This window comes from Clupea harengus, chromosome 1 (assembly GCF_900700415.2).
Source record: "Clupea harengus chromosome 1, Ch_v2.0.2, whole genome shotgun sequence".
Lineage (NCBI taxonomy): Eukaryota > Metazoa > Chordata > Actinopteri > Clupeiformes > Clupeidae > Clupea > Clupea harengus.
Genome location: NC_045152.1, coordinates 10,796,105 through 10,823,258, shown reverse-complemented (window position 1 = coordinate 10,823,258; position 27,154 = coordinate 10,796,105). Strand labels below are relative to the sequence as shown.

Here is a 27,154-nt window from a genome sequence, read left to right as displayed (position 1 = left end):
TGCGTATTACATTTTCGGCAGCATAAATGCAACGGTTACATAATGATCTCACGCAACCCATCATCTTCTGTCCGAGGCTGCATATATGAAGAAAACAAAATCGTCGCCCCGCAGGAGATTATATCACATTCCAGACCAATGCTGCAACCTAAAAACGAAGCGGAGTCAAATCTCAAAGCTAAACAACTCACCAAGTGCTGCCTGGTCCGGTAGGGATTTCGCCAGTGTCCCCAAAACGTTGCAGAAGAGCAGAAAAAGTGAAAAGAAGCGAGAAGTGTGCTGGGGTGGCATTCTTACAGCAACATCACTAGATCCCCGTAGCAGGTCATTCATCCATGTTTCTTTTGCGGATGGCATTGACCGATCTCAAGTGTTGCTGCCCGAGATGCCCACTCCCTAACCCGCGGTCTTCCCTGCTCAGAGTTCCATTGTCCGATGTGGGAGGGGGCGCTCCTAATTTGAATGATCACTACCACCCCCTGCTGGTTAAATTGCTGCTGCTACAGACGGATTTGGAAAACCATCAAATATCACACGACAGCATATAGAGTGTCGTCTTTATTTATTCATGACTACATTGCCATACAACAAAACGAATCATTAACCATTTTAGTTGTTGTCTGATTTTGAATCGCCATTGCATGTCAGGCATTTATGATTATCAGGTACTTTTAAACCTTCTTAGGGTTAGGGGTTAGGGTGACAGATAATTACAGATCCCTAATATTTAATTAATCTTAGTTCTTCATTTTAAGTGTTTTTAGCACATTGTCAGGGCCTGATATATACAACGGCATGGTTGAGACACAATACAAGTACAGGAGATTCACGCAGTCTCACATAGGCCAAGTTTCTTAAGCAAACGTTATCCATGGTCTTCCCCAGCAGCAGGCTGTAATGCAGACAAGTTGTTTCTTCCTGTGTGAATGCAGGCCAGGATATCCTTGTTAGAAGGATGGCATTAAAACCCTGGTCTTGGCAGCCTCAGCTGGAAAAGCCAGTGGGCCCTCATAGCCCCTAAGTCAGCTTCCTGCCATTGTACTGACTTCAACAAGATAACACTTCAACAGCCCTTCTTCCCTTGTGTAAAAAAAAAACTTCATTGGGTGTCTGAATTAACACGAGAACTAATTTTACAATTGAATTACCAGCAGCCTCTGCGAGCTTAACCAATTAGCCATTTGTGTGTAGCTTCCTGTCACTGTATCAGCTTTGACACAGCTTTGTCAAGATAACTCTTATGTGGACAGCAAACACTTGTGGTAGTTTCGCAAGTGAAATAATGAAGCTCTGTTGTGTGAACTATCAAAGTCTGAGACAGTGTCCATGTGTGGCGTAGACCTGATCCTGCTCTCATGCAGGCCAGTGAAGGAGGGGAAGCAAAGCACTGATGAAGCCGCAAACCACAAGCGTTTTATTTTAAACCACAGATAAGATACAGGGTTGCATTTCCCAAAAGCTCTGTTGTGCTACACCCATGGTTAAATGATACAGAGAAACCTTCTCTCTATATCACTCTAGCACTCTCTCTCTCTCTCTCTCTCTCTCTCTCTCTCTCTCTCTCTTTCTCTCTTTGCAACAATGTACATAGCTCAACAGTGGTGGCAAATGCAGCCAAGATGTTGTCACAACTTTCCTTTGGCACAGCTATGACATGCAGACCCAGCTCCACAGGCCAGCCAGATTGGCTTCATCTATTATAATCCATCAGAAAACGGCCTCATTCTGCCTACTGATAGACTGAAGAACTACTGACTCTAAATTATGGTGTTAAGGTGTTTGAGTACAGAGGACTTTTTAACTAGAGCATAAAGTTGGGCAGTGTATGACAGTGCAGATACAAAAAATGTTAATGGGATTATGAAAAGAAACATTTAGACTATGAAGCCCCTGAAAATAATAAGATCATTTAAATGTAAATATAAAAAAAAAATCTTTTGAAAGCATCTACACGTGACGGGAAAGTAAGCCCATGTTGACAGTGCCCTCAGCCTGTGTTTACATTCAGGTGTCCTGGGGTGACTTTACATCAGCATACTCCGTCTGCTCAGGGCTGAGATTCTGTGTGTCATCATCTTCGTCGTCGTCATCACACGGAGGCCGGTTGCGGTTGAAGAAGCCCACCTTTAAAATTATTCATGTTCAGAGTACAATAACTTTGTATTTTAACCTGTGCCTTTTTTGGTATAATAAAAGAAAACATGGCAACAAATAAAACTACAAAGTCCAGAACGTGTAAATAGGAGCTCGTTGCAAAGTGGGTAAGTAATCAAACATAATGTTAGCGCCCTCTAGTGATCAATTCACAGAAGCTCATCACCTTCCAGAATATGTAGCTGAGCAGGGCCAATAGCAGGAGTCCAGAAGCAATGGCCACGACGATCCACCACACCGGCACCTTCTTTATCTCCTCCCTCCAGACAACACTAGTGTGGGTCTGTGGCAAACAACCATTTACAGCTATGGTTAACTCCAAAGCAAAACATTTACAAAAGAGCATCAGGAGATTACCTGGGGACAGTCCCTTTAGGGAATAGAGGAACAGGAAAACAGTTTACAAGAAAGAAAACACCAAAGCCCTTAGAAATCTCTGCAAACCTGACAGCCATCGTAGTCATCCATTGAGCATACATTCTTGGAGGAAAAAAAGTCACACTTTTACTTCACATATTATCCATGTCCTCTCCCTTTTAGTCCCCTTCACACAAATCTTTCATATGTTTTTTTCCAGGCTGCCAACTTCAGTTCAGTTCACCCGTACAGGTGAGTGGCTACAGGGCAGTGAGGGACTCACCTCTGCCTGACCGCTGGGCAGCTCCTGGGGCTGGATCTTTGAGGGCATCCCCACCACCTGGTAGTGGGCATTGGATTGCAGGATGTAGTTCTCATTTGGCCTCTATGGATAGGAGGTGAGAAAAGGACAGGGGTGTCAGTGTCCTGCTCATGACAGAGAGTGACCTGACAACTAGATACACAGAGAAACACACAGATTAATTTATCAATAAGGGACAGATACATGTCATCTCCCCCTGGAGTGGATCTTGGCCTGAACTGATGGGTCCGGTAGATCAGGTGATGAGCAGTTCATTGTGGGAGCTGTCCATCTCTCACTTTTAGATCTAAGCGGTGTGGCTTCAGCTGTTATGTGGAAACTCTCCATCTAGAACTTCTAGATCTAAGTAGTGTGGATTCAGCTGTTGTGTGGGAACTCTCTCCATCTAGAACTTCTAGATCTAAGTAGTGTGGATTCAGCTGTTGTGTGGGAACTCTCTCCATCTAGAACTTCTAGATCTAAGTAGTGTGGATTCAGCTGTTGTGTGGGAACTCTCTCCATCTAGAACTTCTAGATCTAGATGGAGCAGATCCATCAAGACAGGGCCAGACCTGCAGCAGCGCAAGCGTTTATCTGAGGTGGACAGTTCAATGTGTCAGATGGTTTCGGAGGGTCAGAAATCTGACAGAAGTCAGACAGTCCCAGGCGAAAATATTTCTTTTTACACCCTTTTTACACAGTGATTTTACTGATGTGTGTATCACAGGTAAACAGAGGCTTACTACAGGGCAGATAGACAGACAAACGGACTGTATTTATATAGCTCATAACTCAAAGCTCTTTACAGATTAATGCCTCAGACATCTATCCATTCACACACCGATGGCAGAGGCCACTATCTAACGTGCCAACCTGCACATCAGGAGTGGTTAGGGGTTCAGCGTCTTGCTAAAGGACACTTTGGCACTTGGTAAAGAGGAGTCGGGATCGAACTAGCAACCTTTCAGATTGCTGAACAACTCCTCTACCTCCTTAACCACTATCGGAGGTAAAGATGGCGAAAGAAAGAAGGATAAGACAAATGAAGACAGCAAATGAGTACGCAAGCAGTACAGAAAGAAAAGAAAGTAAACAAACAGACAAGAAAATCAATGAGCCTGTCCTCACCTCTGAGAAGGTGTTGACCCAGAGCCGGGCCATGACCCTCACCACAGCGATGCCTTGCCTCTTCAACCCCTTCACCTCACACTCCACCCTCACACACGGGTCCTCAGAGGAGCAGTTCTGATACACACACAACATGCACAACACATTATTTTCATCTGTCATTTAGCTTCAATCTTGAAGTTACTTACTACCAGCAGCTGCCTGTCGTCATTTTATATCAAACACCATTGTTAACGCTATTAGCATACCTTTCCCAGACTGCACAATTGGGTCATAACAATAAGCTAAGCAGGTTTTACTGCCCTCTGCTGGTCATATTTAAACATGACAGGTGATGTTACCAACCCAGAAGAGGCTTGAGGCACTGTTACAATGGTTATGTCAAACGTGTGACAGGGGCAGAGGCAGAAAGATTATACACATGAAAAATTAATTTGTTTTGTACAACGATAATGATATTTTGTTATGAAGACGTTAGAAAATGGGTTAAAGTCAACAAGGTTCCCATATCCTTTTTATTACAGTAATAGACAAATAGATATTTATCTGTGATTTCCAAGTATCGACCCCAAGGCTTTCAAATTACTTTGCACTAAATTATGTCTATGACCACCATTTTATATGTTACATGTACCATTTCCTTCTTACCACATGGATGGTTTCCCTGGACATCTGTGCTTGAGGGTTTTGGGGAGTGTCTGTCTGGGCCTCCCTCTTATTGATCTGGTGGCCCCCCCGGGTGGTTCGGTTCACTGTGGACTCTGCTCTCACCAGCTGTGGGTGGGAAAGAGGAAGGTGAGTTTGAAATATGGATGGTTTGACCTTTCACACAGGAGTAATGTGTACAGAGTACTAATCAGAGCCAGTTTTCACCACACACCTTGCTACTGGTGCACATTTTGTGGGATCTGGTTGTGACAATTTAATACGTTCAATACGTAATTAAATGTTCAAGAACCAGTGAAGCATCCGAGTTGCTAAAATACTCAGCTTTAATTGCATGGAGATCCTATAAATGACCTTCATATTTAAGAGAGCTACATAAAACACACTCCCACAAGCCTGAGGGGCCCCAAGTTGAACCAGCAGCTAAAGGTCCACATAGGAATCCAAACATTTTTCAGACATTCTGATCTTGTTTGATGCAGCTGTGCCTGCTGGGGACTATCTACTCAAGGCTGGAAGCAATGTCCATGGCTCTTTCTCTCTCTCTCTCTCTCTGCCCCATACCTGCAGTGGCCACCTGCAGAAACAAGGGGGCAGGTGTGCCTTAAGAATACAACTTCAGAGGGACACCCACACCCCTTGTGGTCTGTGCCATCACGTGTTCCACCTGAGACCATACGTTTTTCTAAACACTAAATAATATACAGTAAAACAAATTGCTGCTGCTTTAGTACATTATCTTTACATTTCAATGCTTGGAAATCCATGATCTTTTCGGTTATGCCCATTAGTATGGGGTAGAAATAAGCTGTATACAGGAATCATGGCTAAACACATTATTTGTAAAGATTTTGTACTGTTCAGCATGGCAGGATATTCAAAATGCACAAACTTTTTTGTTCCAGTTTTCAGATTTTACGGTTTCATTCAATACATATCCCTTTAATGACATTCGAACACTCCAAATCAACCAACATCATTTTCATGTTGATTTCATCTAGGCAAGGCCTTCTTATAAACCATAAAATGGGACATTTCATTATGGCTGCAGCTCCACTGCTTTGCCTGTAGGTGTCACTCTCACCCTGTCGGGGTCGACGCTGGCATTGTTGGCGGAACAGGACAGGAAGTTCTCAGAGTCAGTGGCAAAGGCATAGAGCAAGGTGGATCCCTGGCGGTGCGTGGGGAACTCCATCACCGCCTTCACGTTCACCGCACTGGGGCCCAGGTTCCGCAGCTGAGGGTGTATGAACAGATCACATGACGGTTTAATCTGAATATGGTGGGTGACTTAAGTGACTTTTATTATGCCCCTTCTTTTGAATAATTACCACAGGGAATAGATAGAATGAGGAATGTTCAATTATTCAGCTGCATGAAACCGGTCCCTCTCTGATTTCATATTTCTTGACAATCCATTGAAATGTTTTATGATTTTATGACCACATTTGTATAGTAACTCATGCCCTGTATGCCCTTGGAATTGAAACAATAAACCTGATACTACCAGAGCCAGTACTGTAGCAATTAGACACTTTTATGTAGACTGGCTCCAGGGCAGTCTTCATTGTGATCATTGTCTGGAACTAATTTTAGCAAGATGAAATGATGGGCCATTCTGGAGGCCGACCAATCAGCGACCAGAAGGGGTGACTAAGTGCGAGTTGTTTCTAAATGTAGTAACAAAAATGGCAGCAGTGCTAGAGCTAGATGCAGCGATACAAACAGTAGTAGCAACGCTAGCAAACACAATAATAATTGAAGCCGGAGCAAGAATGTGTACAATTCTTCATCGAGGGCGAAGACATTGTTGCCTGACTGCCACTTGTGTTGGCCCAGCAGCGAGTTTGGCTTACCATGTAGACATGCTCCACGTACGGCCCCACCTGCTCCAGAGAGGCTGGGCGCTCTACAGGCTCCCAATTAGCAATGGGCAGAACAACCTCCATGGGTGAGGAGGCTCTGCAGAGACATCAGTGTCAGACAGTCGGTGTCATAGCCATCCTCTTTCCACTCAGTCTCATGACAGGGGAATCATAACAATCATTCACACTCTGGTCAACTCCCCTACCATACTATCAGGATCACATTAAGTGCTGTAGAAGGATTTGTGCTGCACACACAGTAATCACACAACTAACTACTTTTATGAAGAACCCATCTTAGACATCGCAAGATCATCTACATGTATGTAATATGTATGACATAAGCATTCAGACTCTTTACTTAGTACTTAGTTGAAGCACCTTTGGCAGTGATTACAGACTCAAGTCTTCTTGGGTATGACATGACAAGCTTTGCACACCTGGATTTGGGGATTCTCTGCCATTCTCCTCTGCAGATCCTCTCTAGCTCTGTCAAGTTGGACAGACCGTTGATGGACAGCCATTGTCAGATCTCTCCAGAAAAGTTTGATTGGGTTCAAGTTAAGGCCCTGGCTGGGCCACTCAAGGACATTCACAGAGTTCTCCCTAAGCTGCTTCTGTGTCGTCTTGGCTGTGTGCTTAGAGTCATTGTCTTGTTGGAAGGGGAGCCTTCGGCCAAGAATGACGTCTGAGTGGTCTGGACCACGTTTTCATGAAGGACAACTCTACTTTGCTCCATTCACCTTTCCTTTTCCCGGTCCCTGCCACTGAAAAACACAACTTCACCGTTGGGATGGTATTGGGCAGGTGACAAGTGGTGCCTTGTTTCCTCCAGATGCTTAGAATTGAGGCCAAACAGTTCAATTTTGGATCTGTCAGACCAGAGAATCTTGTTCCTCACAGTCTGAGAGTCTTTTAGTTCCTGAGTGGTTCACTGAGGAGAGGCTTTTGTCTCACCACTCTACCGAAAAGCCCAGATTGGTGAAGTGTTGCAGTGATGACTACATTTCAAGTGTCAAAGCAAAGGGTCTGAATACTTATGTCAATGTGCCAGTTTCAGTTTTTCCTTTTTTTAAATCCTGTTGTCGCTTTGAGTAGATTATAGGGGGAAAATAAATGTAAAACATTTTAGCATGAGGCTGCAACATAACAAAATGTGAAAAATGCGAAGGGGTCTGAATACTTTCTGAATGCACAGTATGTTGTGATTTTGTATGGTATCAAAAGAGACAGCAGAATCATGAAAAGACACCTCTAACAGATAGGTTGGAAATGGATAGCGATTAGCTTTGCTGCAGATAGACACAGACACACATTCCTTTACTTTCCCGCAGGGAATTCCATCAAGACAACTGTTACCCATTCCTTTTCATCCTCAGGAGTAGATGCCTAGTGCCTTGCCTGAAGCCTCTCTTTTTCTAAAGGCAGGGCAAGTGTGACAGATATAGCAAGAGACCCGCCAGAGATGCCGTTTGCCTCACGGCACACTGATGTGGCCTTTTAAAAGGGCTGATGCTTTAGGCTAACCTGAGGCTCAGTCAGACTGAACTCACTAAACGAGGGCAGGATGCTTTGATGCCCACCTGTAGTCATGGTTACTGATGGAAGTGACGCACAGTCTTGATGATAAAGGGTTAGAGAACAAGAAGGAAAAGAGGAAGAAGAGGATGCTGGTGATGAAGAGGAGGCAGAGGAGGGTGAATAGAACCAAATAAGCCCTTGTAAATGTCTTCAAACGCTTAACTCTTTAAAGGTTGGAGAAGAACAAAATCATGATGATAGTGAAAAGAAAAGAAAAGAAAAGATAAGAAAGGAAAGGAAAGGAAAGGAAAGGAAAGGAAAGGAAAAGTTGGAAAACAGAAATGAGGTGGGAAGAGAGGAGTCACTGTACCCTTGCATCTCCAGTGTGGCTGAGGCTGTCACATTAATCTTCAGAAGGACAGGGTCACTGTCAGGGTTATGACTGTTCTTACTGAAAACACACACACACACACACACACACACACACACACACACACACACACACACACACAACACTTGTGATGAATTTGTGACAAAATTGTGATGAAGAGCTTCTGCAACTTCACAACACTGAGGCGGCGAGACAGAGATGGGGGGACAGCCTTGCCTTTTGATCTGCATGTGGAAGGTGACGTCTCTCTCCACCTCCTCCAGGTTCCCTACACTGAAGAGCAGGCCCGCCTTCAGCTGAAGACATCATAGTGTTATTACTTTAGGTAAAACCTACCATGTCAGTGTGTACCATTACCACAGAGTTACTATTATCATAAAAGGTTGGTATGTACTGTAAATAGCTTTGGCTGAGCAGAATGAATGGATCACAAGATTGCTGTATCTACCTTCTGGCCAGATGGCATAGGGTTTCCTAGGTCACACACTACAATTACAGAGCCATTGTCCTTCCTCTGGGCACAGTTCAGTCTGCTGAAGCCCTGAATCAGACACAATACAGGCTTATTGTATTTGTATTTGTATAATGATTACATTCATTCATAGAGTTGGCTGAAATATGGGATATGGATATGATATGATGTCGTATCACTTGATGGCAGGATGTGATCTGTATGAGGAGTGAAGAAATCACAGTGATCAGCATGTGATCAGCAAGCTGTATGCATTCATCATGGAATGTGATGAGAATGACTTCAGCTTTGCCATGACAACGCATCTAATTTGGCATGAATGTGGTGTGAAAAGTGACATAGTTGTGAAGTGAAACCACAGGCAGCCCGGGGGGGTCAGGAAGTGTCCTTCTCACCTCCCTGTGTGCGGCCATGCCCTGGAAGTGGGTGCTGGTGGGGGGGCTGATGTGCAGCTCCGTCTCATAGGCCCCCTCCCCCTGGTTCTCCGCCTCGACAACCAGCAGGGCCGGGTTCTCGTCTCCAATCAGCAGGCGAGACGTCTCGCTGCAGGAAAGGTCACGCAGGGGTCAGATTGGAGCAGCGTGTTTGTGTGTGTGTGTGCGCGTGTGCACGTATCTGTGTGAGTGTGTGTGAGAAATGAAGTGGATACATATCCACACATAAACACACACACACACACACACACACACACACACACAGTCTCTCTCTTTCTCTCTCTCACTGATATTCTATGAACTACTGGACTCACGCAGAAGCAGTCAACTTCAGGTCTGGGATACAGATGTTGTCAGGACCACAATCTAGGATGATGCGTGTCTGCAAGGAAGAAACAGAACCACACATATATATGTATGCAAGGGTGTATATATAGACATACACACACACACACATCAAATACATAAAAGTGCTGAACATCAGAGAAAGCTCTTAACTTTTTTACACCGTTACACATACTCACTCTCTCTCTCTCTTTCTCTCTTCCTCTCTCTCTCTCTCTCACACACACACACACACACACACACACACACACACACACACACACACACACACACACACACACACACACACACACAAACACACACACAGCTTACACTGGCTGCATCTGTTCAGTGAAGTCTGGAGGCTTTGATTAATGCTTCTCCATCAGGACCCTGGCTCACCCCTGCTCCACTCATTAGAGCACAGATTTGCTTAGCAAACACTTCTGCCTGCGTCTGTCCTCGCTTATTAAATATTCAGGCCCCATTATCACACCCTCCTCCAGCATGTGTACTCATGTAATTGAGTCCCGCTCAAGGACAAAGAGAGTGTGTGTCTCAGCTTATTTTGCAAAGAACATCTTAATTCTCTTAGTGTCTCGCTCTCAGACCTTTTGTGGCTTAGATGCTTCTTCATTTATTTTGCTCTCCACTTTCTCTGTCATAGTCTCAGACTTTTTGTTTCTTTGCTCTTTCTTTCATTCTTTCTTTTGCTCTTTTGTACTATCTCTCTCACTCTCAAACTTTTTTTCTGTCTTTCTTTCTTTCATTGATCTTCTCTATACACATATAGCCCATTATTCAGGGTGCACAGTTGGATGTGACACACTTGTATTCTAAAAGAAATGCAATGATTGGTCAATATAGACCCCTGGACTGAATAACAGCTCAAGGGAACTTAAGCTCTCTGGGGAACTCTTTGGTACAGCCTCCTGTTGAGCAAAACTTTAGTCAAGGAATATAATCATATGGATTGTTTAAACGTGCCATAGAATGCACTTTATTGAGTATGATGTGACCCATATGCCCAAATGCCCATATGCGGTTTAACACAGCTAATCACAGCCCTATGATTTGGCGCAAAAGGAATTGGTGGCCTCATTAATAAGTTGATGAGCTCTGCTCTGATTGGCTGGTTTCCAGCGAGGTACCACCCTGGCTCACATAATAGCAACATGTGGAATAGATTGCTACAGCTGTGAGAGGTGAACCAGGAAGTGTTTAGGCAAACAACCCTCCATGTTTCAACCTGAATCTGAGGATTTCGGCTGTGCATGCCCATAGTAATATTGCCTGGGCTAGAACTGGACTGGTGTTTTGTAAATGTAGGGAGTGTGCATATTAATGTGCTAGGACTGTTACATAACCATCTAGGAATTTTAAATTGGCTAATTTTAGCACCGTTGACCATGAGTATGAAACACACAGTGCCCTCACCTAAGGTTTATTTGAATTCCACCAGAGTTGCTGCCAGTGAAGTCTGGCTGCTGTGCTAATCAAGCAAGGACTCTTAACTCCATTAAGCCACTTAAGTGTCCTTAATTACTCATTACATTGTGTCATAAATCTTAAGGATTGATATATATAGCTGTTGCAGTGTCTCTTACACAGCATTTGCTAGTGTATTTAGGTTAGGTCATTCTTCAAGCACTATGGCTGTACAATAGAATGGGATTCTGGGATACCTGTGCCATGGCTGAGGTCTGGCCTTGAAGAATGGCGTCTTCAGTGTCAATCAGTGTGTAGTTGACTGAAATAAAGATAGGACTGAGCTTGTCTTTAAACTCTGACTCTGCCTGTGTAGAGAGACAAGAGAGAGCATCATGGGGGGGGGGGGGCGGGGGGAGAGAAAGAAGAAAGAGAGCATGAAGGAAATTGAGGGGAGAAAGTGAGAGAAATAGACACAGACAGAGAGAGAGAGAGAAAGAGAGAGAGAGAGAGAGAGAGAGAAACCCAAACAACAATCAGTACTTAGCTCAAAGATGTCCCCCACAGACTCTCAAAGACACAAAAAAACCAAAGGCCCAGAGTGGTGTCAGAAGCGGCAGGGCTTGGCTCTTTAGAATCCCCTTGGACTGTGATATAACATTGCACCAAATAAATGTTACATGTCTGCTTTAAGTGTTAAGGGGCCAAAGCAGCGGGGGAATAATGTGGTCGTGCTATTTACGGGCTGTCTTCTCGGGAAGAGGAAAAAGGTGCTCCTCGATAGTGCCCCCCCCCCCCCCCCCCCACGCAGAGCAACATTCTAAGTCTTCTCTTTTTTGATAATTCAGTGCTAAAGTTTGTGCTAATCTGAGTACCCTGACAACTGCGATTCACCTTCCTTAATGTCTAGGTGTTTAGAAGTGAATGTTAGTCCATGACAATGTGTCAATAGTATGCACTGTGGTAGTGCCTCTTTTTGGGACCAACAACAACAACCCACCCTCAGGTAAGCGGTCACGTTGAAGCAGGTGTTGGGGTGTGCTGTCTGGACTGTGTGTGTGACACTCTCCTGTGGCTGGCCATTGTGGAGCAGTAGGGTCCTACGGGTGAGAGCCTGCTTCATCTTGTCCAGCTGCAGCTCTACACTCAAGGCTGGAGGGTGGTGGGGGGGACGAGAGACAGAAACAGAAACACGTAGACAACATTTACGCCTCACAGTCATAAGCACTCTCGCAGGGTCTTGATGTGTGCACTTATGTAACAAGAGTTCACAGTCGGGGGACAACTCGTTGAAAGGGTGGACTAGAAGCACGTCAAAAATGACTGCTAAATTGGCTACACTTACTGGCTTTTACTCTAATACTAACCCATCATTTATGCTTTCCCCTGCAATTGTTAGCTCTTACCTGTGGACTCCGATTCTTCCTTGAGGCTAACCTTCAGAATGCCTTTGGGTGGGTTTAGAACTGTGAAACTGTAATCGTTCCCACCCTATATGGTACCCACCCACATTCAGTCTACATTTCACCATGGTTCACATTATACGTGTGAGAGCCTGTTTCATTTTATACTGCTGCAGCTCGTCACTCAAAGCTGGAGGTAGAGGGGGAGGACACGGGAAGAACACAAAGATCCCATTTGCACCTCACCCTCACAGGGACAGACATGACTTTGACATTTATGTCACCAGAGTTAACAGTCTAGAGACGACGTGTTGAAATTTATGGACCGGAAGCATCAAGAAAATACCTTTAACAAGGCTACGCCTATACTGGCTTCACCACTAAGACCCACCCAACTTGTGGATTTCTCTTTCCTGTTTTTATCTTCGCCAGCTGCTGCCCTGTGCTCAAGGTTGGGAGTAGGGTGAAAGGAAACCGGAAGGAGAACACAAACACCCTGTTTACACCTTATACTTAAAGATGACCTTCATGTGTTATGAACCTATCGTGCATTGAAGTGTGCATGAAACCATTACAACAACAAAGAGACATTCAACAGTAGCATGTAGTTGCTTTAGCTTCTCAACACCAGATGGCTAAAAGCGATAAACATGAATCAGTTCTTACCCAGTGATTTGGGGATACGATGCCCAGAGACACTGATGCACATGATGACAGTGAAACTGTAAAACAAAAGAGATGTTCACTGCCATAAGAAACATCCATGATCTTTAATATCCCTTCATCGTCTGGTGAGCGTCCTCAATGTATGTGTGCCTGAGAGAGACAGAACAGACCTTCTTTTAGGTGCCTTCACTCTGCCTAACTCCCTTCTGATACCCTCTTAATGAAATGGAGGAGTAATTGTTTCAGAGCTCACTCTTTACCATACTCACTGTACTTTTTATATGAATAGAGCCATTGCTAATGAAGTTACAGATGATGACATTTCCTAGGATCCTTGGTTGGAGAGAGCCCACATTAATTCCAGTGAGATGCAGGAAGTTGTTTTAGAAATGTGTTGGGTCCAGAATTTTATAGTTTTGTGAGGCCCATAATGACTTCATCTAAGATCATGAAGGCTGCACACATTGTACCGATTCATGTTCCTTACCAGGTAACTGACTTCTTAGTCCTGGTGGTTGAGCAGGTCTTCTCCTCTGGGTTTAGCACGTCAGGGGAGAGGGTAAGCTGGGCCTTGGCATTCACAACGGCAAGAGTTCTAAGAAGAAAAAAAAAACAGTTTTGTCACACTTCATATGATGTGTCCTTACTACAGAGTAGAAATGTAATTTAAATGTTAATAATACTGACCCTAATAACACTAACCCTATCATCTTATAATAGTGTAGTAATTACATTACATTTGTAGAACATGACGGACATTAATATAACATTGGTCAATCATTTTTCTAGGTAGGTCTTGTTCAATTAAGTATTTTTAAGGCATTTTTTAGGTTTGCAAATTGAATGTGCTTCTGAAGCCCTAAAGTTCTTAAGCAGACTTTATTTAAAAAGCGAATTTATAGATTATGTTCAGTCAAGCTTTCAAATGTAGAGTTTTTAGTTTAGATTGTTCAAAACAAGTCATGACCTACCTATATACAGCTATCTTACTGGCACCCCATGCACCAACAATAAGATCTGTTGAAAAAAGAGATCATTCTTTATTTGTTATAAATAAGTCATTGGGTTGTCAAAATTCCTCCTCATTCAACTAATGAAATTGAAATAAATCATTCAAAATGACTTGTGCATGTACCAAAGTTGTGACTTTGTTGTCCCTGGGTCCATGCTTAAATATATGTATCATAATGTTATATGTTACATACTATAGGGACAAACTATCCTATAGCACCAAATGAAAAAAAAAAAAAAAACATGGCAACCATTTACATAGCACCGAATGAAAAAAAACAAGTGTACCCAATGCAATCTTAGTCACATGTGTGATGTTTTCTGCAGGGATATGATAAACAACATTAGTGGAAGATTGATCCTAGGGCCCCGTAATTACTACGGAAACAGTGTCAGAACAGAAAAAAGCTGTTTGTGCGGATGCCCGTTTGCTCATTTGATTGAAAGCACTTTGAGGATGGCCATGTTGTCTTTCATGAAAGAGAAAAAAATATGACAGGAATACTGTGCTTTGTAATTTCTGAAAGAGGTTGTGGTATAAAAACAGTATGTTGGGGGTGCTGAGGCATGAGTCACTTGGGATCGGGGTCGTGGGCGTAGTGAGGAGACAAAGAGTTCCTTGGGTCTGTCTGAGACCCGTGTGGTGTGTCAAAAGCATTGCTGTGTAGGGAGAGGGACACCAAGCACTCTTTCTTTCACTTACACACCCTTGTGTTAGAGGTCGTGGGGACACTGTCCTCCATTTACAGGCTCTCCTCTCTCACACACATACTGTACATACACTCCCCCCACACCCCCACACACAGACAGACACACACAAACAGAATGTGGGGGTTACAAAAACTTCCACCAAGTTCTCCCAGGAAATTAAAAAAAGCCTCTTTGTCTGGCAGTCAGTGAAGAGGAAATGACAAACAGCCAAGGGGGTTTAACTGACCAACATGAAGACTGAGATCAGACTGTGAGCAGTTTATTTATTTATTATTTATTTACAAGCTTTTATTTGTGTTGATGCTATGAGAGCTCTTGGGGGCGAGGTCAGATGCAATAACAAGAGAAGAAAAGACACATGGATTAGGAAAGGCTTTTACAGGTCAAGTAATTGAGGGCAACTTGTTCTCGCTGAGTGCAATTATCCTGCAGAGGGTTGAAAGGCTAAATGATAGGTGATCTTGGACCCAGCAAAAGAAATAAGCAAACTAAACCACGATAAAAACGTAACAAGCTGTCATCAAAATACACGCTTCTCTGTTGTAAATCAGCGCAAACAAGTAATATCAATGTTTTAAAGCATTTTGTTCTTTAGATAACTGTAAGCAAAGAACAATCAATGGATCTGATGGAAATTGATATTACCATTAATTTATATACTTACATTGCATTGCAAGCATGTTCTCCTGTGTGTGTGTGTGTGTGTGTGTGTGTGTGTGTGTGTGTGTGTGTGTGTGTGTGTGTGTGTGTGTGTGTGTGTGTGTGTGTGTGTGTGTGTGTGTGCCATGTGTATTGATAGTCTTGGTACACCTTTGTTTAAAGCCTCTAGCAGACATCCTCCCTGCCCCAGGTGGAGGAATACACATCAATTGTCCACCATTTTGGGCCTGTGTGTGTTCCTCCATATGAAGATCCCCTCCCACTCACATGCCCCCTTCCCCACATTGACCTGTAACAAACCAATGCTGACCCATGTAACCTCCCATGACTGACTAGTATTTAACCTGTAACACTGTGAAGCTCTTTAGTATTTTGCCTGCCTCTACTTGATGTTGGAATTGACTCCCTGCAGGAGTACCTTGAAATACACCTCCAGAAATCTTTGATTTGCCTCGTGGTCTTTTGTCTAAAGTGTGTCGGCTCCACAACGGTCCCAACAAATGTGACAAGGATGGGAAATCATACAGACAAGAAAAAGGCATGAAGACATTTGTAAATCAACCTGCCCTTTTGATGAATGAATGAACCAAAAAATTGAATGAACAAATAAAGGAATGGATGGATGGATGGATGGATGGATGAATGAATTAAGTATAGTAAGACGGGATGGATGTATTATTTGATTGATGAATGATCTGATGGATGGGTGGATGAATGAAGGTATGAATGAATCAATTAATCAAGAAAACATCAGTGTAAACCTACCCGGGTATCCGTTGTCATCCACATCAGTGCCCCCCCTGAGGGTGTACCCGAAGGCGGAGGGGGTGTGTGGGGAGGGGAAGGGGCTCTCCAGGACCTGGGCATGCTGAGGTGAGAGACCCTCACTCCGCCCCATGTAGATAAACACACGGCCGTTCCCATCAAAAGATGGAGCACCCACCGCCACATCTAACACAGTAGAGCACACACACATATGAAACAAACTCACTTACATATCCACTCACACGCCTGCACACACACACACACATATGAAACAAACACACATACATATCCACTCACATACACACACACGCCTGCACACACACATATGAAACAAACACACATACATATCCACTCACACCGCCACATCTAACACAGTACAGCACACACACACACACTCACACACACACACACACACACATGAAACAAACACACATACATATCCACACATACATGCACATACACACACACACCTGTACATACACATACACAGATGCACCTACCCAGGCACACGGTCCCACAAACACACACAGACGGATATGCATCTGTGCACACACACACGCACGCACGCACGCACACACACACACACACACACACACACACACACACACACACACACACACACACATACATACAATACAGTATACTGAGAGCCCCAGATTGCTGCTGGTTCTAAACCCCAATCAGGCCCCGGGCGACTCCAGATCTGTACCAATCCCACCTGATTCAGCTGATCAGCTGAGGAGTAGGAACATTACACTGCCTTTAGTCAGTGGTGCTTGGAGCATGGCTAGCAAGAAAACATACAGGGAGAGCAGCCTCCAGGGACAATTGTAAATGATAACTGAACTATCAATTTTTAACGTTCATCATTCAGGAAGCCTCACCATTGTAGCCATCTTTGTCCAGGTCTCCCAGAGGGGCGATGGACGCTCCGAAGCGTCCATACGGGACCGAGCCCGTCAGCGTCTGGTCCGGGCGGGCGTTGAACTTGGAGCGAACCTGCTGCAGGTGGACATACACCTGGCCCACCTCGCGCTGCTGCTGATTGGCTAGCTGCTCGATGAAGAGCGGTGCTCCAATCAGGATGTCCTCTCTCCTGCAGGTGCACAGCCGATGAAAGGGTGTGCGTGTGTTACGCAAAAGAGGCACAGAGTGGGATTGTTTCCAAATCAATGACTTTCAATCGATTGGCAATCAATTTCAGGATCAAAACATAGTGATTGTAAAACTTTCAAAAGCAATGACTTTCAATCAACTGCCAGTTAGTTTTACGTAGTACCAAAGTAGTTTGATTAAAAATCATTTAATTTCAGTCATTTCAAATGTATTTTTCAACAGAAATGACAAGACAATTTCAACTGAACTTGATTGAATTTAATGTATTTGTTTTGTATTGTTGTATTGTAATTAAGTTAGCTTTTTTTGTAGCATGGTCAACCTTTATGTTCTTCAAGACCTTTCCCTGTTCTTCTACTGCATTACATGGCAAGCAGCGCTGCTCGATCATTACAAATGGCATTAGAAGACTGGGCCTTTTATAAGTAATGCCTACAGCATCACTTACAACCACAGCAACAATGCTATTAACCTTCACCATAGAAGTATGTGGCATGGCACCCACCCATCGTTGTTGATGTCAGTCACCGCCACAGCATGACCGAAATAGGCTGCCACCTGCAGAGAGTGGGTGACACGGTGAAAGCAGAAGAAACATGGCGGCAGGAGGACTTAGTGTGATTACTGTCAGGCACTCGGCAGGTCTAGAGGTGGAATGTGTGAATGTGTGATTTATCATGCAGAGGGTGTGAGCCTAATACTAATGTGTCTGCCAGTCCCCAGACTTAGATGCTACTCATGCTGAACAGTAGACGTAGAGGATATTAGGTACCTGCATTCAAATATAACAGTTACATATACTGTATATATAACATACACAGTATAACATCTCTGTTAACACTTCAGGGTATTCTTAGTACAGTTGGAGAATAATGTATCATTTGACCTGGATGTTATTTCAATTTGACCTGCAGAGTTTACTGAAGCCACCTTGGTGACAACTGATAGCAGTTGAAGTTAGCCTTCATAAACATTTATTTGTGCTTATGTCATCATGAAGGGTTAATGCAGGCTCCCATGTAATTAAGGATGCCCAAATGTTAAAGGTCAAATGCTCCTCAAAAACATAAAGAACTCATAATATCTGACACACAAAAGTCATAATACCCACCCAATATATACACACATAACAGAATATAACACACATAATGATATCACTGCATCACTAGCTATGGACTGTGGAGAATTGGAATCTCACCTGAGTTCCTAAGAGCTTCTTTTTCAATTCAAGTCTTCCGTTGTAGATTCTGACCTACATAGAGAGGCATATTTGTGTGGATGTTTCTGTGACTATGTATAATCACAGGACAGATAAAGGAAAGACATGTACATACATACATACATACATACATACATACATACACACATGTAAATTATCTATATATGCTGTGTGTGTATATGCTTGTAGTAAATGTGTAGATATAGGACAGACATAACAAACGAATGAATTAATGTTCAAAATAATTCATTATGGTTAGTTGAATTATTATCATAAATAATAGATTTCTTACCGTTCCTGATGTGTCACGGTCATTAGGGAAACCAACTAAATAATCTGAAACAAGAAGAATAAAAAACACACTTCACCCAATCCCTCTTCTTGACTGTTACAATCTTTCAAGTATCATCAGTATATCATTATATAGACCTTGAATGTTGTCCCCAGTCAGAAAGCCAGTTGCAACAGAGTAACCTGTGAAAGTGAGGAGATATACCATCAATTTACACACACCTGACACACACACACACACACACACACACCAAAACAGGGATGTGTGGGGAAAACAGCTCTGTCTTACCACTGTATATGTCTGAATAGATTTCCTGAAAAGCATAAGCGTTCATTTCACGCCCAACGCCCTTAGATGGAAGGTAGGTGTAAGTTCTGGGTCGTCTCTTTATGTCTGTTAGTTCTTCCAGGGTTGCTGTGAAAATTTGACCTGCAAATGGGGAGCAAGGTGTGATTTCTCAGCTTGCTTCACTAAGTCATCGCCATTTCTTTCTTTCTTTCTAATTAGTTTGTCAGTTGTCCTACTTAGGTATAATTTTGAGAAGCGGGTAGACAATATCACCTTGAAAGTACAGACTTCCAGGGGCACCAAGCACAACTGTTCCATTCTGGAGTAAAAAACAATAATGACTATTTGTGTGTATGTGTATGTGTATGTGTATGTGTATGTGTATGTGTATGTGTATGTGTACGTGTACGTGTACGTGTATGTGTGTGTGTGTACGTGTGTGTGTTTGTGTGTGTGTGTGTGTGTGTGTGTGTGTGTGTGTGTGTGTATGCGTACTAAATAAGACCGCTTGTAATACACTTTCATACCTGTGTGATGTCCACACTAAACCCCGCTTCACAGTAGCGCTTGTCATTCACTGCAAACATACATAAATGATCTTCAATCCTCAGAACAGTACCACAAATTGTAAATGTCTACTGTATAATCCCAACATCGACTGAAAAGATCTCTAATCACAACTCTAAATGACAGTGAGAGGTAAGGTACCATATCTGGTGGACTTGTAGTGAAACTCCACATAGATTTCTCTGCAGGGGGAATAGACGGACACCTGGCCAGTGGTGACGTCCTTCAGGAAGCAGTTCCCCACCGGAGTGTTCTGGGACTCATTAAAGCTGTTGAGGACATTCCAGTGGAACAGCGGGGCACAGGCCTGGGAAGAGGAGATTAAAACAGCGAAGGGCATTATGGTTGACAGGTAAACAAAATGAAATGGGAATAGGAAGAGAGAGACATTCAGAGGGAGAGACAGAGTGAGAGAGAGGGAGAGAGATAGAATAATGAGAAAAAAGACAGCATGAAGTATTTTTTTATTAATCATTATAGCGTAATTATTACACCATCATTACTGTATATTATATTAGAGAAAAGTTTGTGAAATGAGTATAGTTAGGCAGGAAGCTCAGCTAAGTAAACGCCAATGCTTTTGCCAGAGAACTGCATGGTCCGACATTAACTCATAAAGATGGAAATTCTAGATAAGAGGAGAGGAGACTCAAGAGGAGGCATAAGATAAAAGGGAGGAGGTGGGGTATGAAGGGGGGAGGGGGGGGGGACAAGAGGGGATGATAATATAGGAGAGAAGAAGATGAAAGACAGGTGAGGTTACTGGCTTTACTAAAAGGTAAATCTGGAAGTTTCTAGTTGGTTTAATTAGACTTAAAAAAGAGTATGGTTAGGACTTCTTTAAGAAGTTTTATTTGGCATCATGCAGGTCCTGTCAAATTACCAAGATGTATTTGTCTGTGGCTCGCACACTCGCTCCAAACCACTGATGCGATTTAGACCCCTTCAGTGTGAGATCGGCGACTTTGTACTCCTCATCGCCTAAACACTCATCCACACACACACACACACACACACACACACACACACACACACACACACACACACACACACACAAAGATGTGAAACTGATGTGTATGTGTTTGTGAGGATGTGTGTTTGTGTGTGTGTGTGTGTGTGTGTGTAGGTGTGTGGGTGGGTGTGTGTGTGTGTGGCAGACGGTCCTCACCCTTTTGATCGAACTCCATGCTTTGGCATGTCCCACCGTCTGCTGACCAAGGGCAGAGGTAAACCTCCCCCCCCTCCTCCACCTTTGTCTGGGTTGAGTTCGCCTGCGGGGCCCCCACCACTAGGCTCACGCTGGAAGAAATGTCGAGACAGTCTTACAGATGTTTGTCATATCGGAAAAATGTATCAGAAATGCAGTTTTGATGACAGAACTTCTGAGAAGTGGTTGACATTGAATCAAAAATGTGTGCTAAATACTTCACCTTCACCTTAAATTAATTTATGTTACCACAAAGTTACTGACTAAACCTTTGGCCTACCTTGACTAAGCCGCATCATGGAGGCACGCCAATAGGGGGCCATTGGGCCCTGTGAGGCACATCCTAGAGTGAGCGCTAGCGACCAGACGTGCCACACCCACTCCCACATCGAGCAGTGCCCTATTGCTCCCAAGTCAACTCAGAGCCCCACTAGGGTACACCACAGTGGGGGAGGCAACCGTTCTTTTGACCCTGTCCCCTGACAAACACTATGTTCCCTAATGCTACAGAATGTGATAAGTAGATAAACAGAAAGAACATTGTGGACTGATAATATTCAAATTATTGCTACAGAACTTTATTCTGTAGCAGTAGTGCACTAACTATAGTCCGGCTTGTTAAAAATAGCAGGACACTAAATTGTAAACCAAAGTTAAACAGTTAAAAAAACATCATGTAATATAAGTTATATCCACAAGTCTGTGTTTTTAAAGTTTTTTTTCTTTCAGTCGTTTCATTCCTTGATTTGTGCATGTCTACTGTAAGACTTCCTGTCCACACACATGCTGAATTGTATTCAACCAGGGTCCCCTCAGGTGTGATTACTGGGGCCCTACACTTCATAAAAGACTTGCCATAAGGAACACCAATTGCATGCAGTCATACAAAATACAGATTAGATAGATGCCGTAGATCCTACTCACCCTTGACCTGTGATCTGGAAGAAGTCCACAGAGAAGCCGAAATAACTGCCCTCTGGCCCGCTGTACACTGTCACGTTGTTCTGGTTGATGTTCAGGGCTCGATGCACATCAGGTGCGATGACAAGGAGGAGTAGCCGCAGATGTAGCCCCCCAGTTAGACACCTTCTTTCTTCCCTCATCTTCTAAACCCACTACCCTTCTGCCTCCTGCTCTCCCACAGTCAATTTTCCTCACTGGAGTTTTTAACTGTTACTTTGTCATTTCCTGTACACAGAGTGTGACTTCTTGTCTGTATCTCTCATCTCCAGTACTTCCTCTTCGCTCGATATTGAGATGTTTTGACTGGTAGAGGATGCTAGGAGTCGTGAGCAACACCATGAATGTGGAAAGATTACATATTCACTGACATGAGCGAGGACCATGGGTTGATAATACTACCAAAGGCAGTGTTTCCTGTGGATAAGCCTTTCACAGTTATATTGTTGTCTGTTCTGGTTGTTCTTAGTTTTCCCTCATAGAGGCTCAGGAGAACTATAACGCTTGATTCCCCCTCTTCCAGATACCACTCACTTGACTTACTGACACATGACTTACCTCATTGTACCAGTATCTGTTGATTACCCTTCTCCCACCCTGTCTTGTCCAATGCACATTTGTTCCTTTGTCTGTTAGTGTTTACCCTTTAGTTGATGTTACCTTGGTTTATGTGTCCTCAATACTTAAGAAATCAGTCAGTACAATGTCCTTCTTATACAGTACAACTCCATTTCTTTTAAAGATGTACCTACATTTATGCTTAAGGTGATTGATTTGTAACTATATATATACGTACATGGTTCACCCAAAATGGCTAACCTTCAATGTACAAAAGGCCACTTTAATACAAGGTAATATTTCCATAAAGGCTCCCCAGCTATGGCTTCCCAGAACTGCAGTTCAAATATCTTGAGAGGAATAAATCAAATCCTTCAGCCCACAGTGAGCCTCTCCTTTCTCTTGTTTTGCCTGGTCAGTATATAACCAAACCAAAAATGTAACCTTCAAAAAAAAAAAGATGAAAGAGAGTCAGAGAATTAGGAGGAGGAGAGGGAACAAGAGGAAAGGCAGGTAGGATATTCTGACACATGAATAAAAGGGACGGATGATTAGAGGCTAAGATCAAAACATGCATGTAGCTGCATGAACAACATTTCACCTTTCATCCCGCTTGTACCACGCAGATTGTCACAAGGCTTTAAATCCTGTTTCTGTATCTCATTTATTTGGACTCATAAAACACATACATCATATGCAATAGTAGACCATATACCAAACACTATCCCATTACTATAAAATGTAGTACAAAATGAATCATAAAGCATTTAGCATCATACTTATTTATGGAAAGTTCAGTATAAAAAATGACCCTGAAGATATGTATTGAAGGACACCAGGAAGATCCCTTTTTATCAGGATGTCAATGTACCACTTAATTAAAAAGGAGATTTGTGTCATTCTTGTGTCAAACTCTTTTTGAAAGACACACTGTCCGTGTGCGCGTTTAGCATATGTGTGTGTTTGTGTGAGAGAGAGAAAGTGAGTCCCTGTAAATTTGCATGTGTGTGCATGTGGTGTGTGTGTGAGAAGGTGTGTCCCTGTAAAATGTGCATGTGTATGCATCTGGTGTGTGTGTGTGTTTGTAAGTGAGAAAATGTGTCCCTGTACATTTCCCTGTGTATGCATGTGGTTTTAAGTGTCCTGGTCTAGCTCTGTGGTGTGCTCTGGGTCAGGTTGTTTGTGTGGGACTGTGAGGAGGAGCTCTCTGAACTCAGTGACCCAGTCTCCAGCACTGCTCCAGCGAGGCCACAGCAGCACATCACGGAGAAGCCAGGCCAACACTGCTCCAGCGCACGGGCCTACCCAATACACCTGCATGAGACAGAGGGGAGCATGGTGAATGCATGTGTGTGTGTGTGTGTGTGTGTGAGAGAGAGAGAGAGATAGAGCAAGAAGGGAGTGTGAATGTGTGTGTGTCTATGCGTACGTTTTTAATGTTTTTATGTGTGTAAATCATAATGCTTTGTGTTACCTACCCAGTGGTTATGGAAGTTCTGCATCACCACGGCAGGACCAAAAGACCTGGCAGGGTTCATTCCACAACCAGTATACCCAATCTTTGGAGGAGGGGGGAGAAATAGTTAAACTATTAAAGTAAACTGTTTAGTAGTTTAAAAAAAACGTATCTCACGGAGCATGCGCACACACACACATGCATGTACGCACACACACACACACACACACACACACACACACACACACACACACACACACACACACACACAGTGTATATGGCTCATGTCCACTCTAAGATGGCATATCAAGATGATTACAGAGCTGGTTAGATCATGTTTAAATATTTAATCCCTCTGCTGTGTAGAATGTGTGTAATTTGTATTTTTTTTAAATGTCTTAAAATGAAAAAGGAAATCTAATGACAGCGAAAACAGTTGACTCAGAGTTTGTTGAGCAGAGTTTGCTTTTGCAGAGCCTGCCCTGTAAATCTGCATATTTAAGTGTGTGTGGAAGCACTGATCTTTTAGCCTGCTACTATTTCTTCCATGACAGGTCCAAAACTCCATGAGGTCCAAAAAGTCCACATTCCTTTGAAGAGAACCTGTGCTGATGTTACTGATCTCAGCTGCTTAAGCTCCTGATTTAGCTGATAAAGTTCAGCTCAGTTTGATATTACTGGCACTGGTCTATGTGTGTGGTTCATTACTGCAACTGTTTTTACACTCCCACAGGGAGCCTAGGCTGTCGAACATCACAGTTGCAGTGTTATTTGAGATAAAGTACAATATTCTATTCCTTTGGTACAAGGCTTGTATAAAGTCAAGCAGTAAGTAAAGCAAGGCATACACGTATTATTAAGTGTAGCTTAGTGACAAAGTCCAATGTTGAACCAAGTACTGTCAGCAGAAGTGATTAAAAAACATATTGTTATGACAAATAACAGCATAGTTATTTTCTTTTTGGATGGATGAGACTAACTGTTGTGTGCACAAGCAGATGCATGTGACTGCTGGTCAGCTAATAAGCAAGTCATCAATGTTGTTATATGTTAGGAGTATAAACAAAGAGTATTCCATGTAAGGTCAGAGGTCAGGCCTACCGCAGTGAGGTGTCCGAGCATGACAGAGATGCCAAGAACAGTGGGGCCCAGGGATTTGCTGGTGGCTGAGGGGTGGGACATTGCCAGAACACAGAGCACCAGCTGGAATGTGACAGCTGTCTCCATGGCGACAGCCTGGAACAGGAGGACCCCTGGCGCCACCTGAGAAAGAGAGGGGTAGGATGTAGGGGTTAGATGGCTGAGCTGTCACATACTCTCTCTATCTTTCTCACTCGAACACTCTCTCTTTCTCTCTATCAACTTCACTTTCAATAATCCAGATTCACTGGGGTTTTTTGGGTTGGAACTTGGAAAATAAGAGTGTTAAGGTTTGAAGTAAAAAATAACAAATTCAGAGTCTGTAACTTGCACTGTGTGATCTGAATTTGCTGATCAGTAAAACCAAGTTGTAGAAATAAAGGTTGATATCAGTTGTTTCCCTTCATGGAGGGAAACAAAACCAGCGCTGTGTTTTATCTCTAACCTATCAAGTTATTATGAAGCCCTTGGTGGATGGAGTGGTGCAGTGTGCATTCAGCTAAGAAACCTCCTGGCATTACTGGAGGTGTCTGTGGATATGGTTTGAGTACCACATCAAGCACATACAGTATTGATGTCCACCAATGTAGAACGATCTAAACCGCAACAATGAGCCTCACTCACATGGTAAAAGCTCAACTAAAACCTGAGTGTGTCGGCTGTGCAAATAGCTCTACTGAAGACCCAGACTATAGATATATAGACCCAGACATCACAGGAATGGACAGATACATTATTGATAAGGATGCAAACTCTTTAGGTCAATCTTCAGACTTTATAGGCATATACTCCTTCTCTCCAGGTAAACAGTCAGACTGTACAGGTAAAACTCACAAATAAGAGTGACTCAGGGTAACGCCGTGCAGGTAAACACTCGGAAGAGATATTCAGAATTTACTCACCTCATTGAGCCCCAGTTGCCCTTGCAGAGGTGAGGGCACTATGCCCATGAGGATGGCGCACGCAGCCAGCGCCCCCAGGAGCTGGGCACCCACAAACACCACCGCCCTCCAGGGGCTCAGCCTCAGTCCCAGCCCGAGGGCCAGTGTGACGGCCGGGTTCAGCTGCACCTCCCCCATGCCCACACACACCACAACCAGGGCGGCGCCAAACGCCAGTGCCACCCGCAGAGGGTCCAGGTGGCAATCTGGAGGCTCTTGGAGAAGGTTCAGATTGGAGGGGGATGAAGAGGTGGAGAGCTCAGCACTGTGGGAAATGGAGTCCCCTGTGTTGGCAGCAGGCAAAGTGGTGGTGGATGAGAGGCCTATGAGCAGGAAGAGAGCTGTGCCTAGAAACTCACGGAAGACGTCCCGGAGGAAGGACACTGTCCACATGTCCCTCAGGGCCATGGACAGGCATGGCACGATTCTCATGGTGTCTCTCCTTAGTTTCGCTCTTTCTTTCTTTCTTTCTTTCTCTCTCTCTCTTTTTTTCTTTTGATTTCTCCTTTTTCTGCCCTGTCAGCTTGTATTTTGCTGTTCCTCAAACTTCACACTCAAACTGGAACTTAAAAGTGCACTTAATTTAAAAAAAAAAAAAGACAAGAATAAAAAGCCAAAAATGGGCTAGACTTAAATCGTGGAATGGGAACAGTGTCTGAGAGGCCACTGCCACAGGAGAGCCGAATACACCCAGTCCATAAACCGCTCTTCCATATTTATAGGCTGAGTCAGGACCCAGCAGTGAGTGTGGAGACAGGGGTGTTTCTGCCCCACTCACACAGATTCAGTTCCAGCAGACTGAATGGAGAGCTTGTTTATAGGTGTGGGGTAGGTGTGGAGATGGAGGTGGCACTGGTGGTAGTGTGTGTGTGTGTGTGTGTGTGTGTGTGTGTGTGTGTGTGTGTGTGTGTGTGTGTGTGTGTGGGGGTGTGTGTGTGTGTGTGTGGGGGTGTGTGTGTGTGTGTGTCTGTGTGTGTCTGAGGGGGCTTTGAGAGGTACACGTTTTGCCCCCTGGTCCTCACATGCTTACGGTAAATGTCATGTTGTATCCACTTTCATTTCTCTCCCATTTAGTCATTGCCAGTGGCAACGGACCAACTCCAAGCTTTCACCCATGACCTGGCAGCTGAGGCTGAAGTGTATGTGTGTGTGT

General features: G+C 43.7%; 3 protein-coding genes across 3 annotated transcripts in view; all 3 read right to left on the bottom strand.

The window, feature by feature from the left end:
- fam171a2a (family with sequence similarity 171 member A2a) overlaps positions 1-1,241 on the bottom strand; it is a 51,403-nt gene extending 50,162 nt beyond the window's left edge. Inside the window, exon 1 of the mRNA XM_012816751.3 lies at positions 192-1,241. Coding sequence (XP_012672205.2) covers positions 192-357 — 166 coding nt within the window. The 5' untranslated portion in view covers positions 358-1,241. The remainder of the gene's footprint in view (positions 1-191) is intronic.
- Positions 1,242-1,391: 150 nt separating this feature from the next.
- On the bottom strand, positions 1,392-22,111 carry itga2b (integrin, alpha 2b). Its single transcript, XM_031567444.2, has 30 exons — positions 21,871-22,111; positions 20,908-21,038; positions 20,623-20,720; positions 19,881-20,046; positions 19,700-19,749; positions 19,446-19,491; positions 19,173-19,313; positions 19,022-19,066; positions 18,885-18,928; positions 18,572-18,625; positions 17,879-17,931; positions 17,142-17,353; positions 16,258-16,443; positions 14,082-14,127; positions 13,598-13,705; positions 13,111-13,166; positions 12,042-12,193; positions 11,299-11,409; positions 9,604-9,671; positions 9,251-9,398; positions 8,832-8,924; positions 8,600-8,679; positions 8,363-8,443; positions 6,463-6,568; positions 5,691-5,843; positions 4,589-4,714; positions 3,941-4,057; positions 2,795-2,896; positions 2,321-2,437; positions 1,392-2,124 (listed from the first exon to the last, which is right to left on the bottom strand). The coding sequence occupies exons 1-30, from the start codon at positions 22,047-22,049 to the stop codon at positions 2,005-2,007; spliced, it is 3,189 nt and encodes a 1,062-aa protein (XP_031423304.1). The 5' UTR covers positions 22,050-22,111; the 3' UTR covers positions 1,392-2,004.
- Positions 22,112-23,598: 1,487 nt separating this feature from the next.
- Positions 23,599-26,876, bottom strand: LOC105890687 (lens fiber major intrinsic protein). The gene is made up of 4 exons (XM_042707456.1): positions 25,957-26,876; positions 25,022-25,183; positions 23,943-24,023; positions 23,599-23,778 (listed from the first exon to the last, which is right to left on the bottom strand). Exons 1-4 carry the CDS (start codon positions 26,431-26,433, stop codon positions 23,599-23,601), a joined length of 900 nt encoding a protein of 299 aa, XP_042563390.1. The 5' UTR covers positions 26,434-26,876.
- Positions 26,877-27,154: the final 278 nt, after the last annotated feature.

What these genes read in the sequence shown, in the direction of transcription:
- LOC105890687 (XM_042707456.1), bottom strand. Translation starts at nt 26,433, where the DNA reads ATGAGAATCGTGCCATGCCTGTCCATGGCCCTGAGGGACATGTGGACA. An exon ending in TGCTCGGACACCTCACTGCG is followed by an intron (nt 24,024 to 25,021) that starts GTAGGCCTGACC and finishes CCTCCTCCAAAG; the next exon opens with ATTGGGTATACTGGTTGTGG. An exon ending in AGAACTTCCATAACCACTGG is followed by an intron (nt 23,779 to 23,942) that starts GTAGGTAACACA and finishes TGTCTCATGCAG; the next exon opens with GTGTATTGGGTAGGCCCGTG.
- itga2b (XM_031567444.2), bottom strand. Translation starts at nt 22,049, where the DNA reads ATGAGGGAAGAAAGAAGGTGTCTAACTGGGGGGCTACATCTGCGGCTA. An exon ending in GACTGGGGACAACATTCAAG is followed by an intron (nt 18,929 to 19,021) that starts GTCTATATAATG and finishes TTCTTGTTTCAG; the next exon opens with ATTATTTAGTTGGTTTCCCT. An exon ending in AGTAAGATAGCTGTATATAG is followed by an intron (nt 13,706 to 14,081) that starts GTAGGTCATGAC and finishes TTTTCTTCTTAG; the next exon opens with AACTCTTGCCGTTGTGAATG.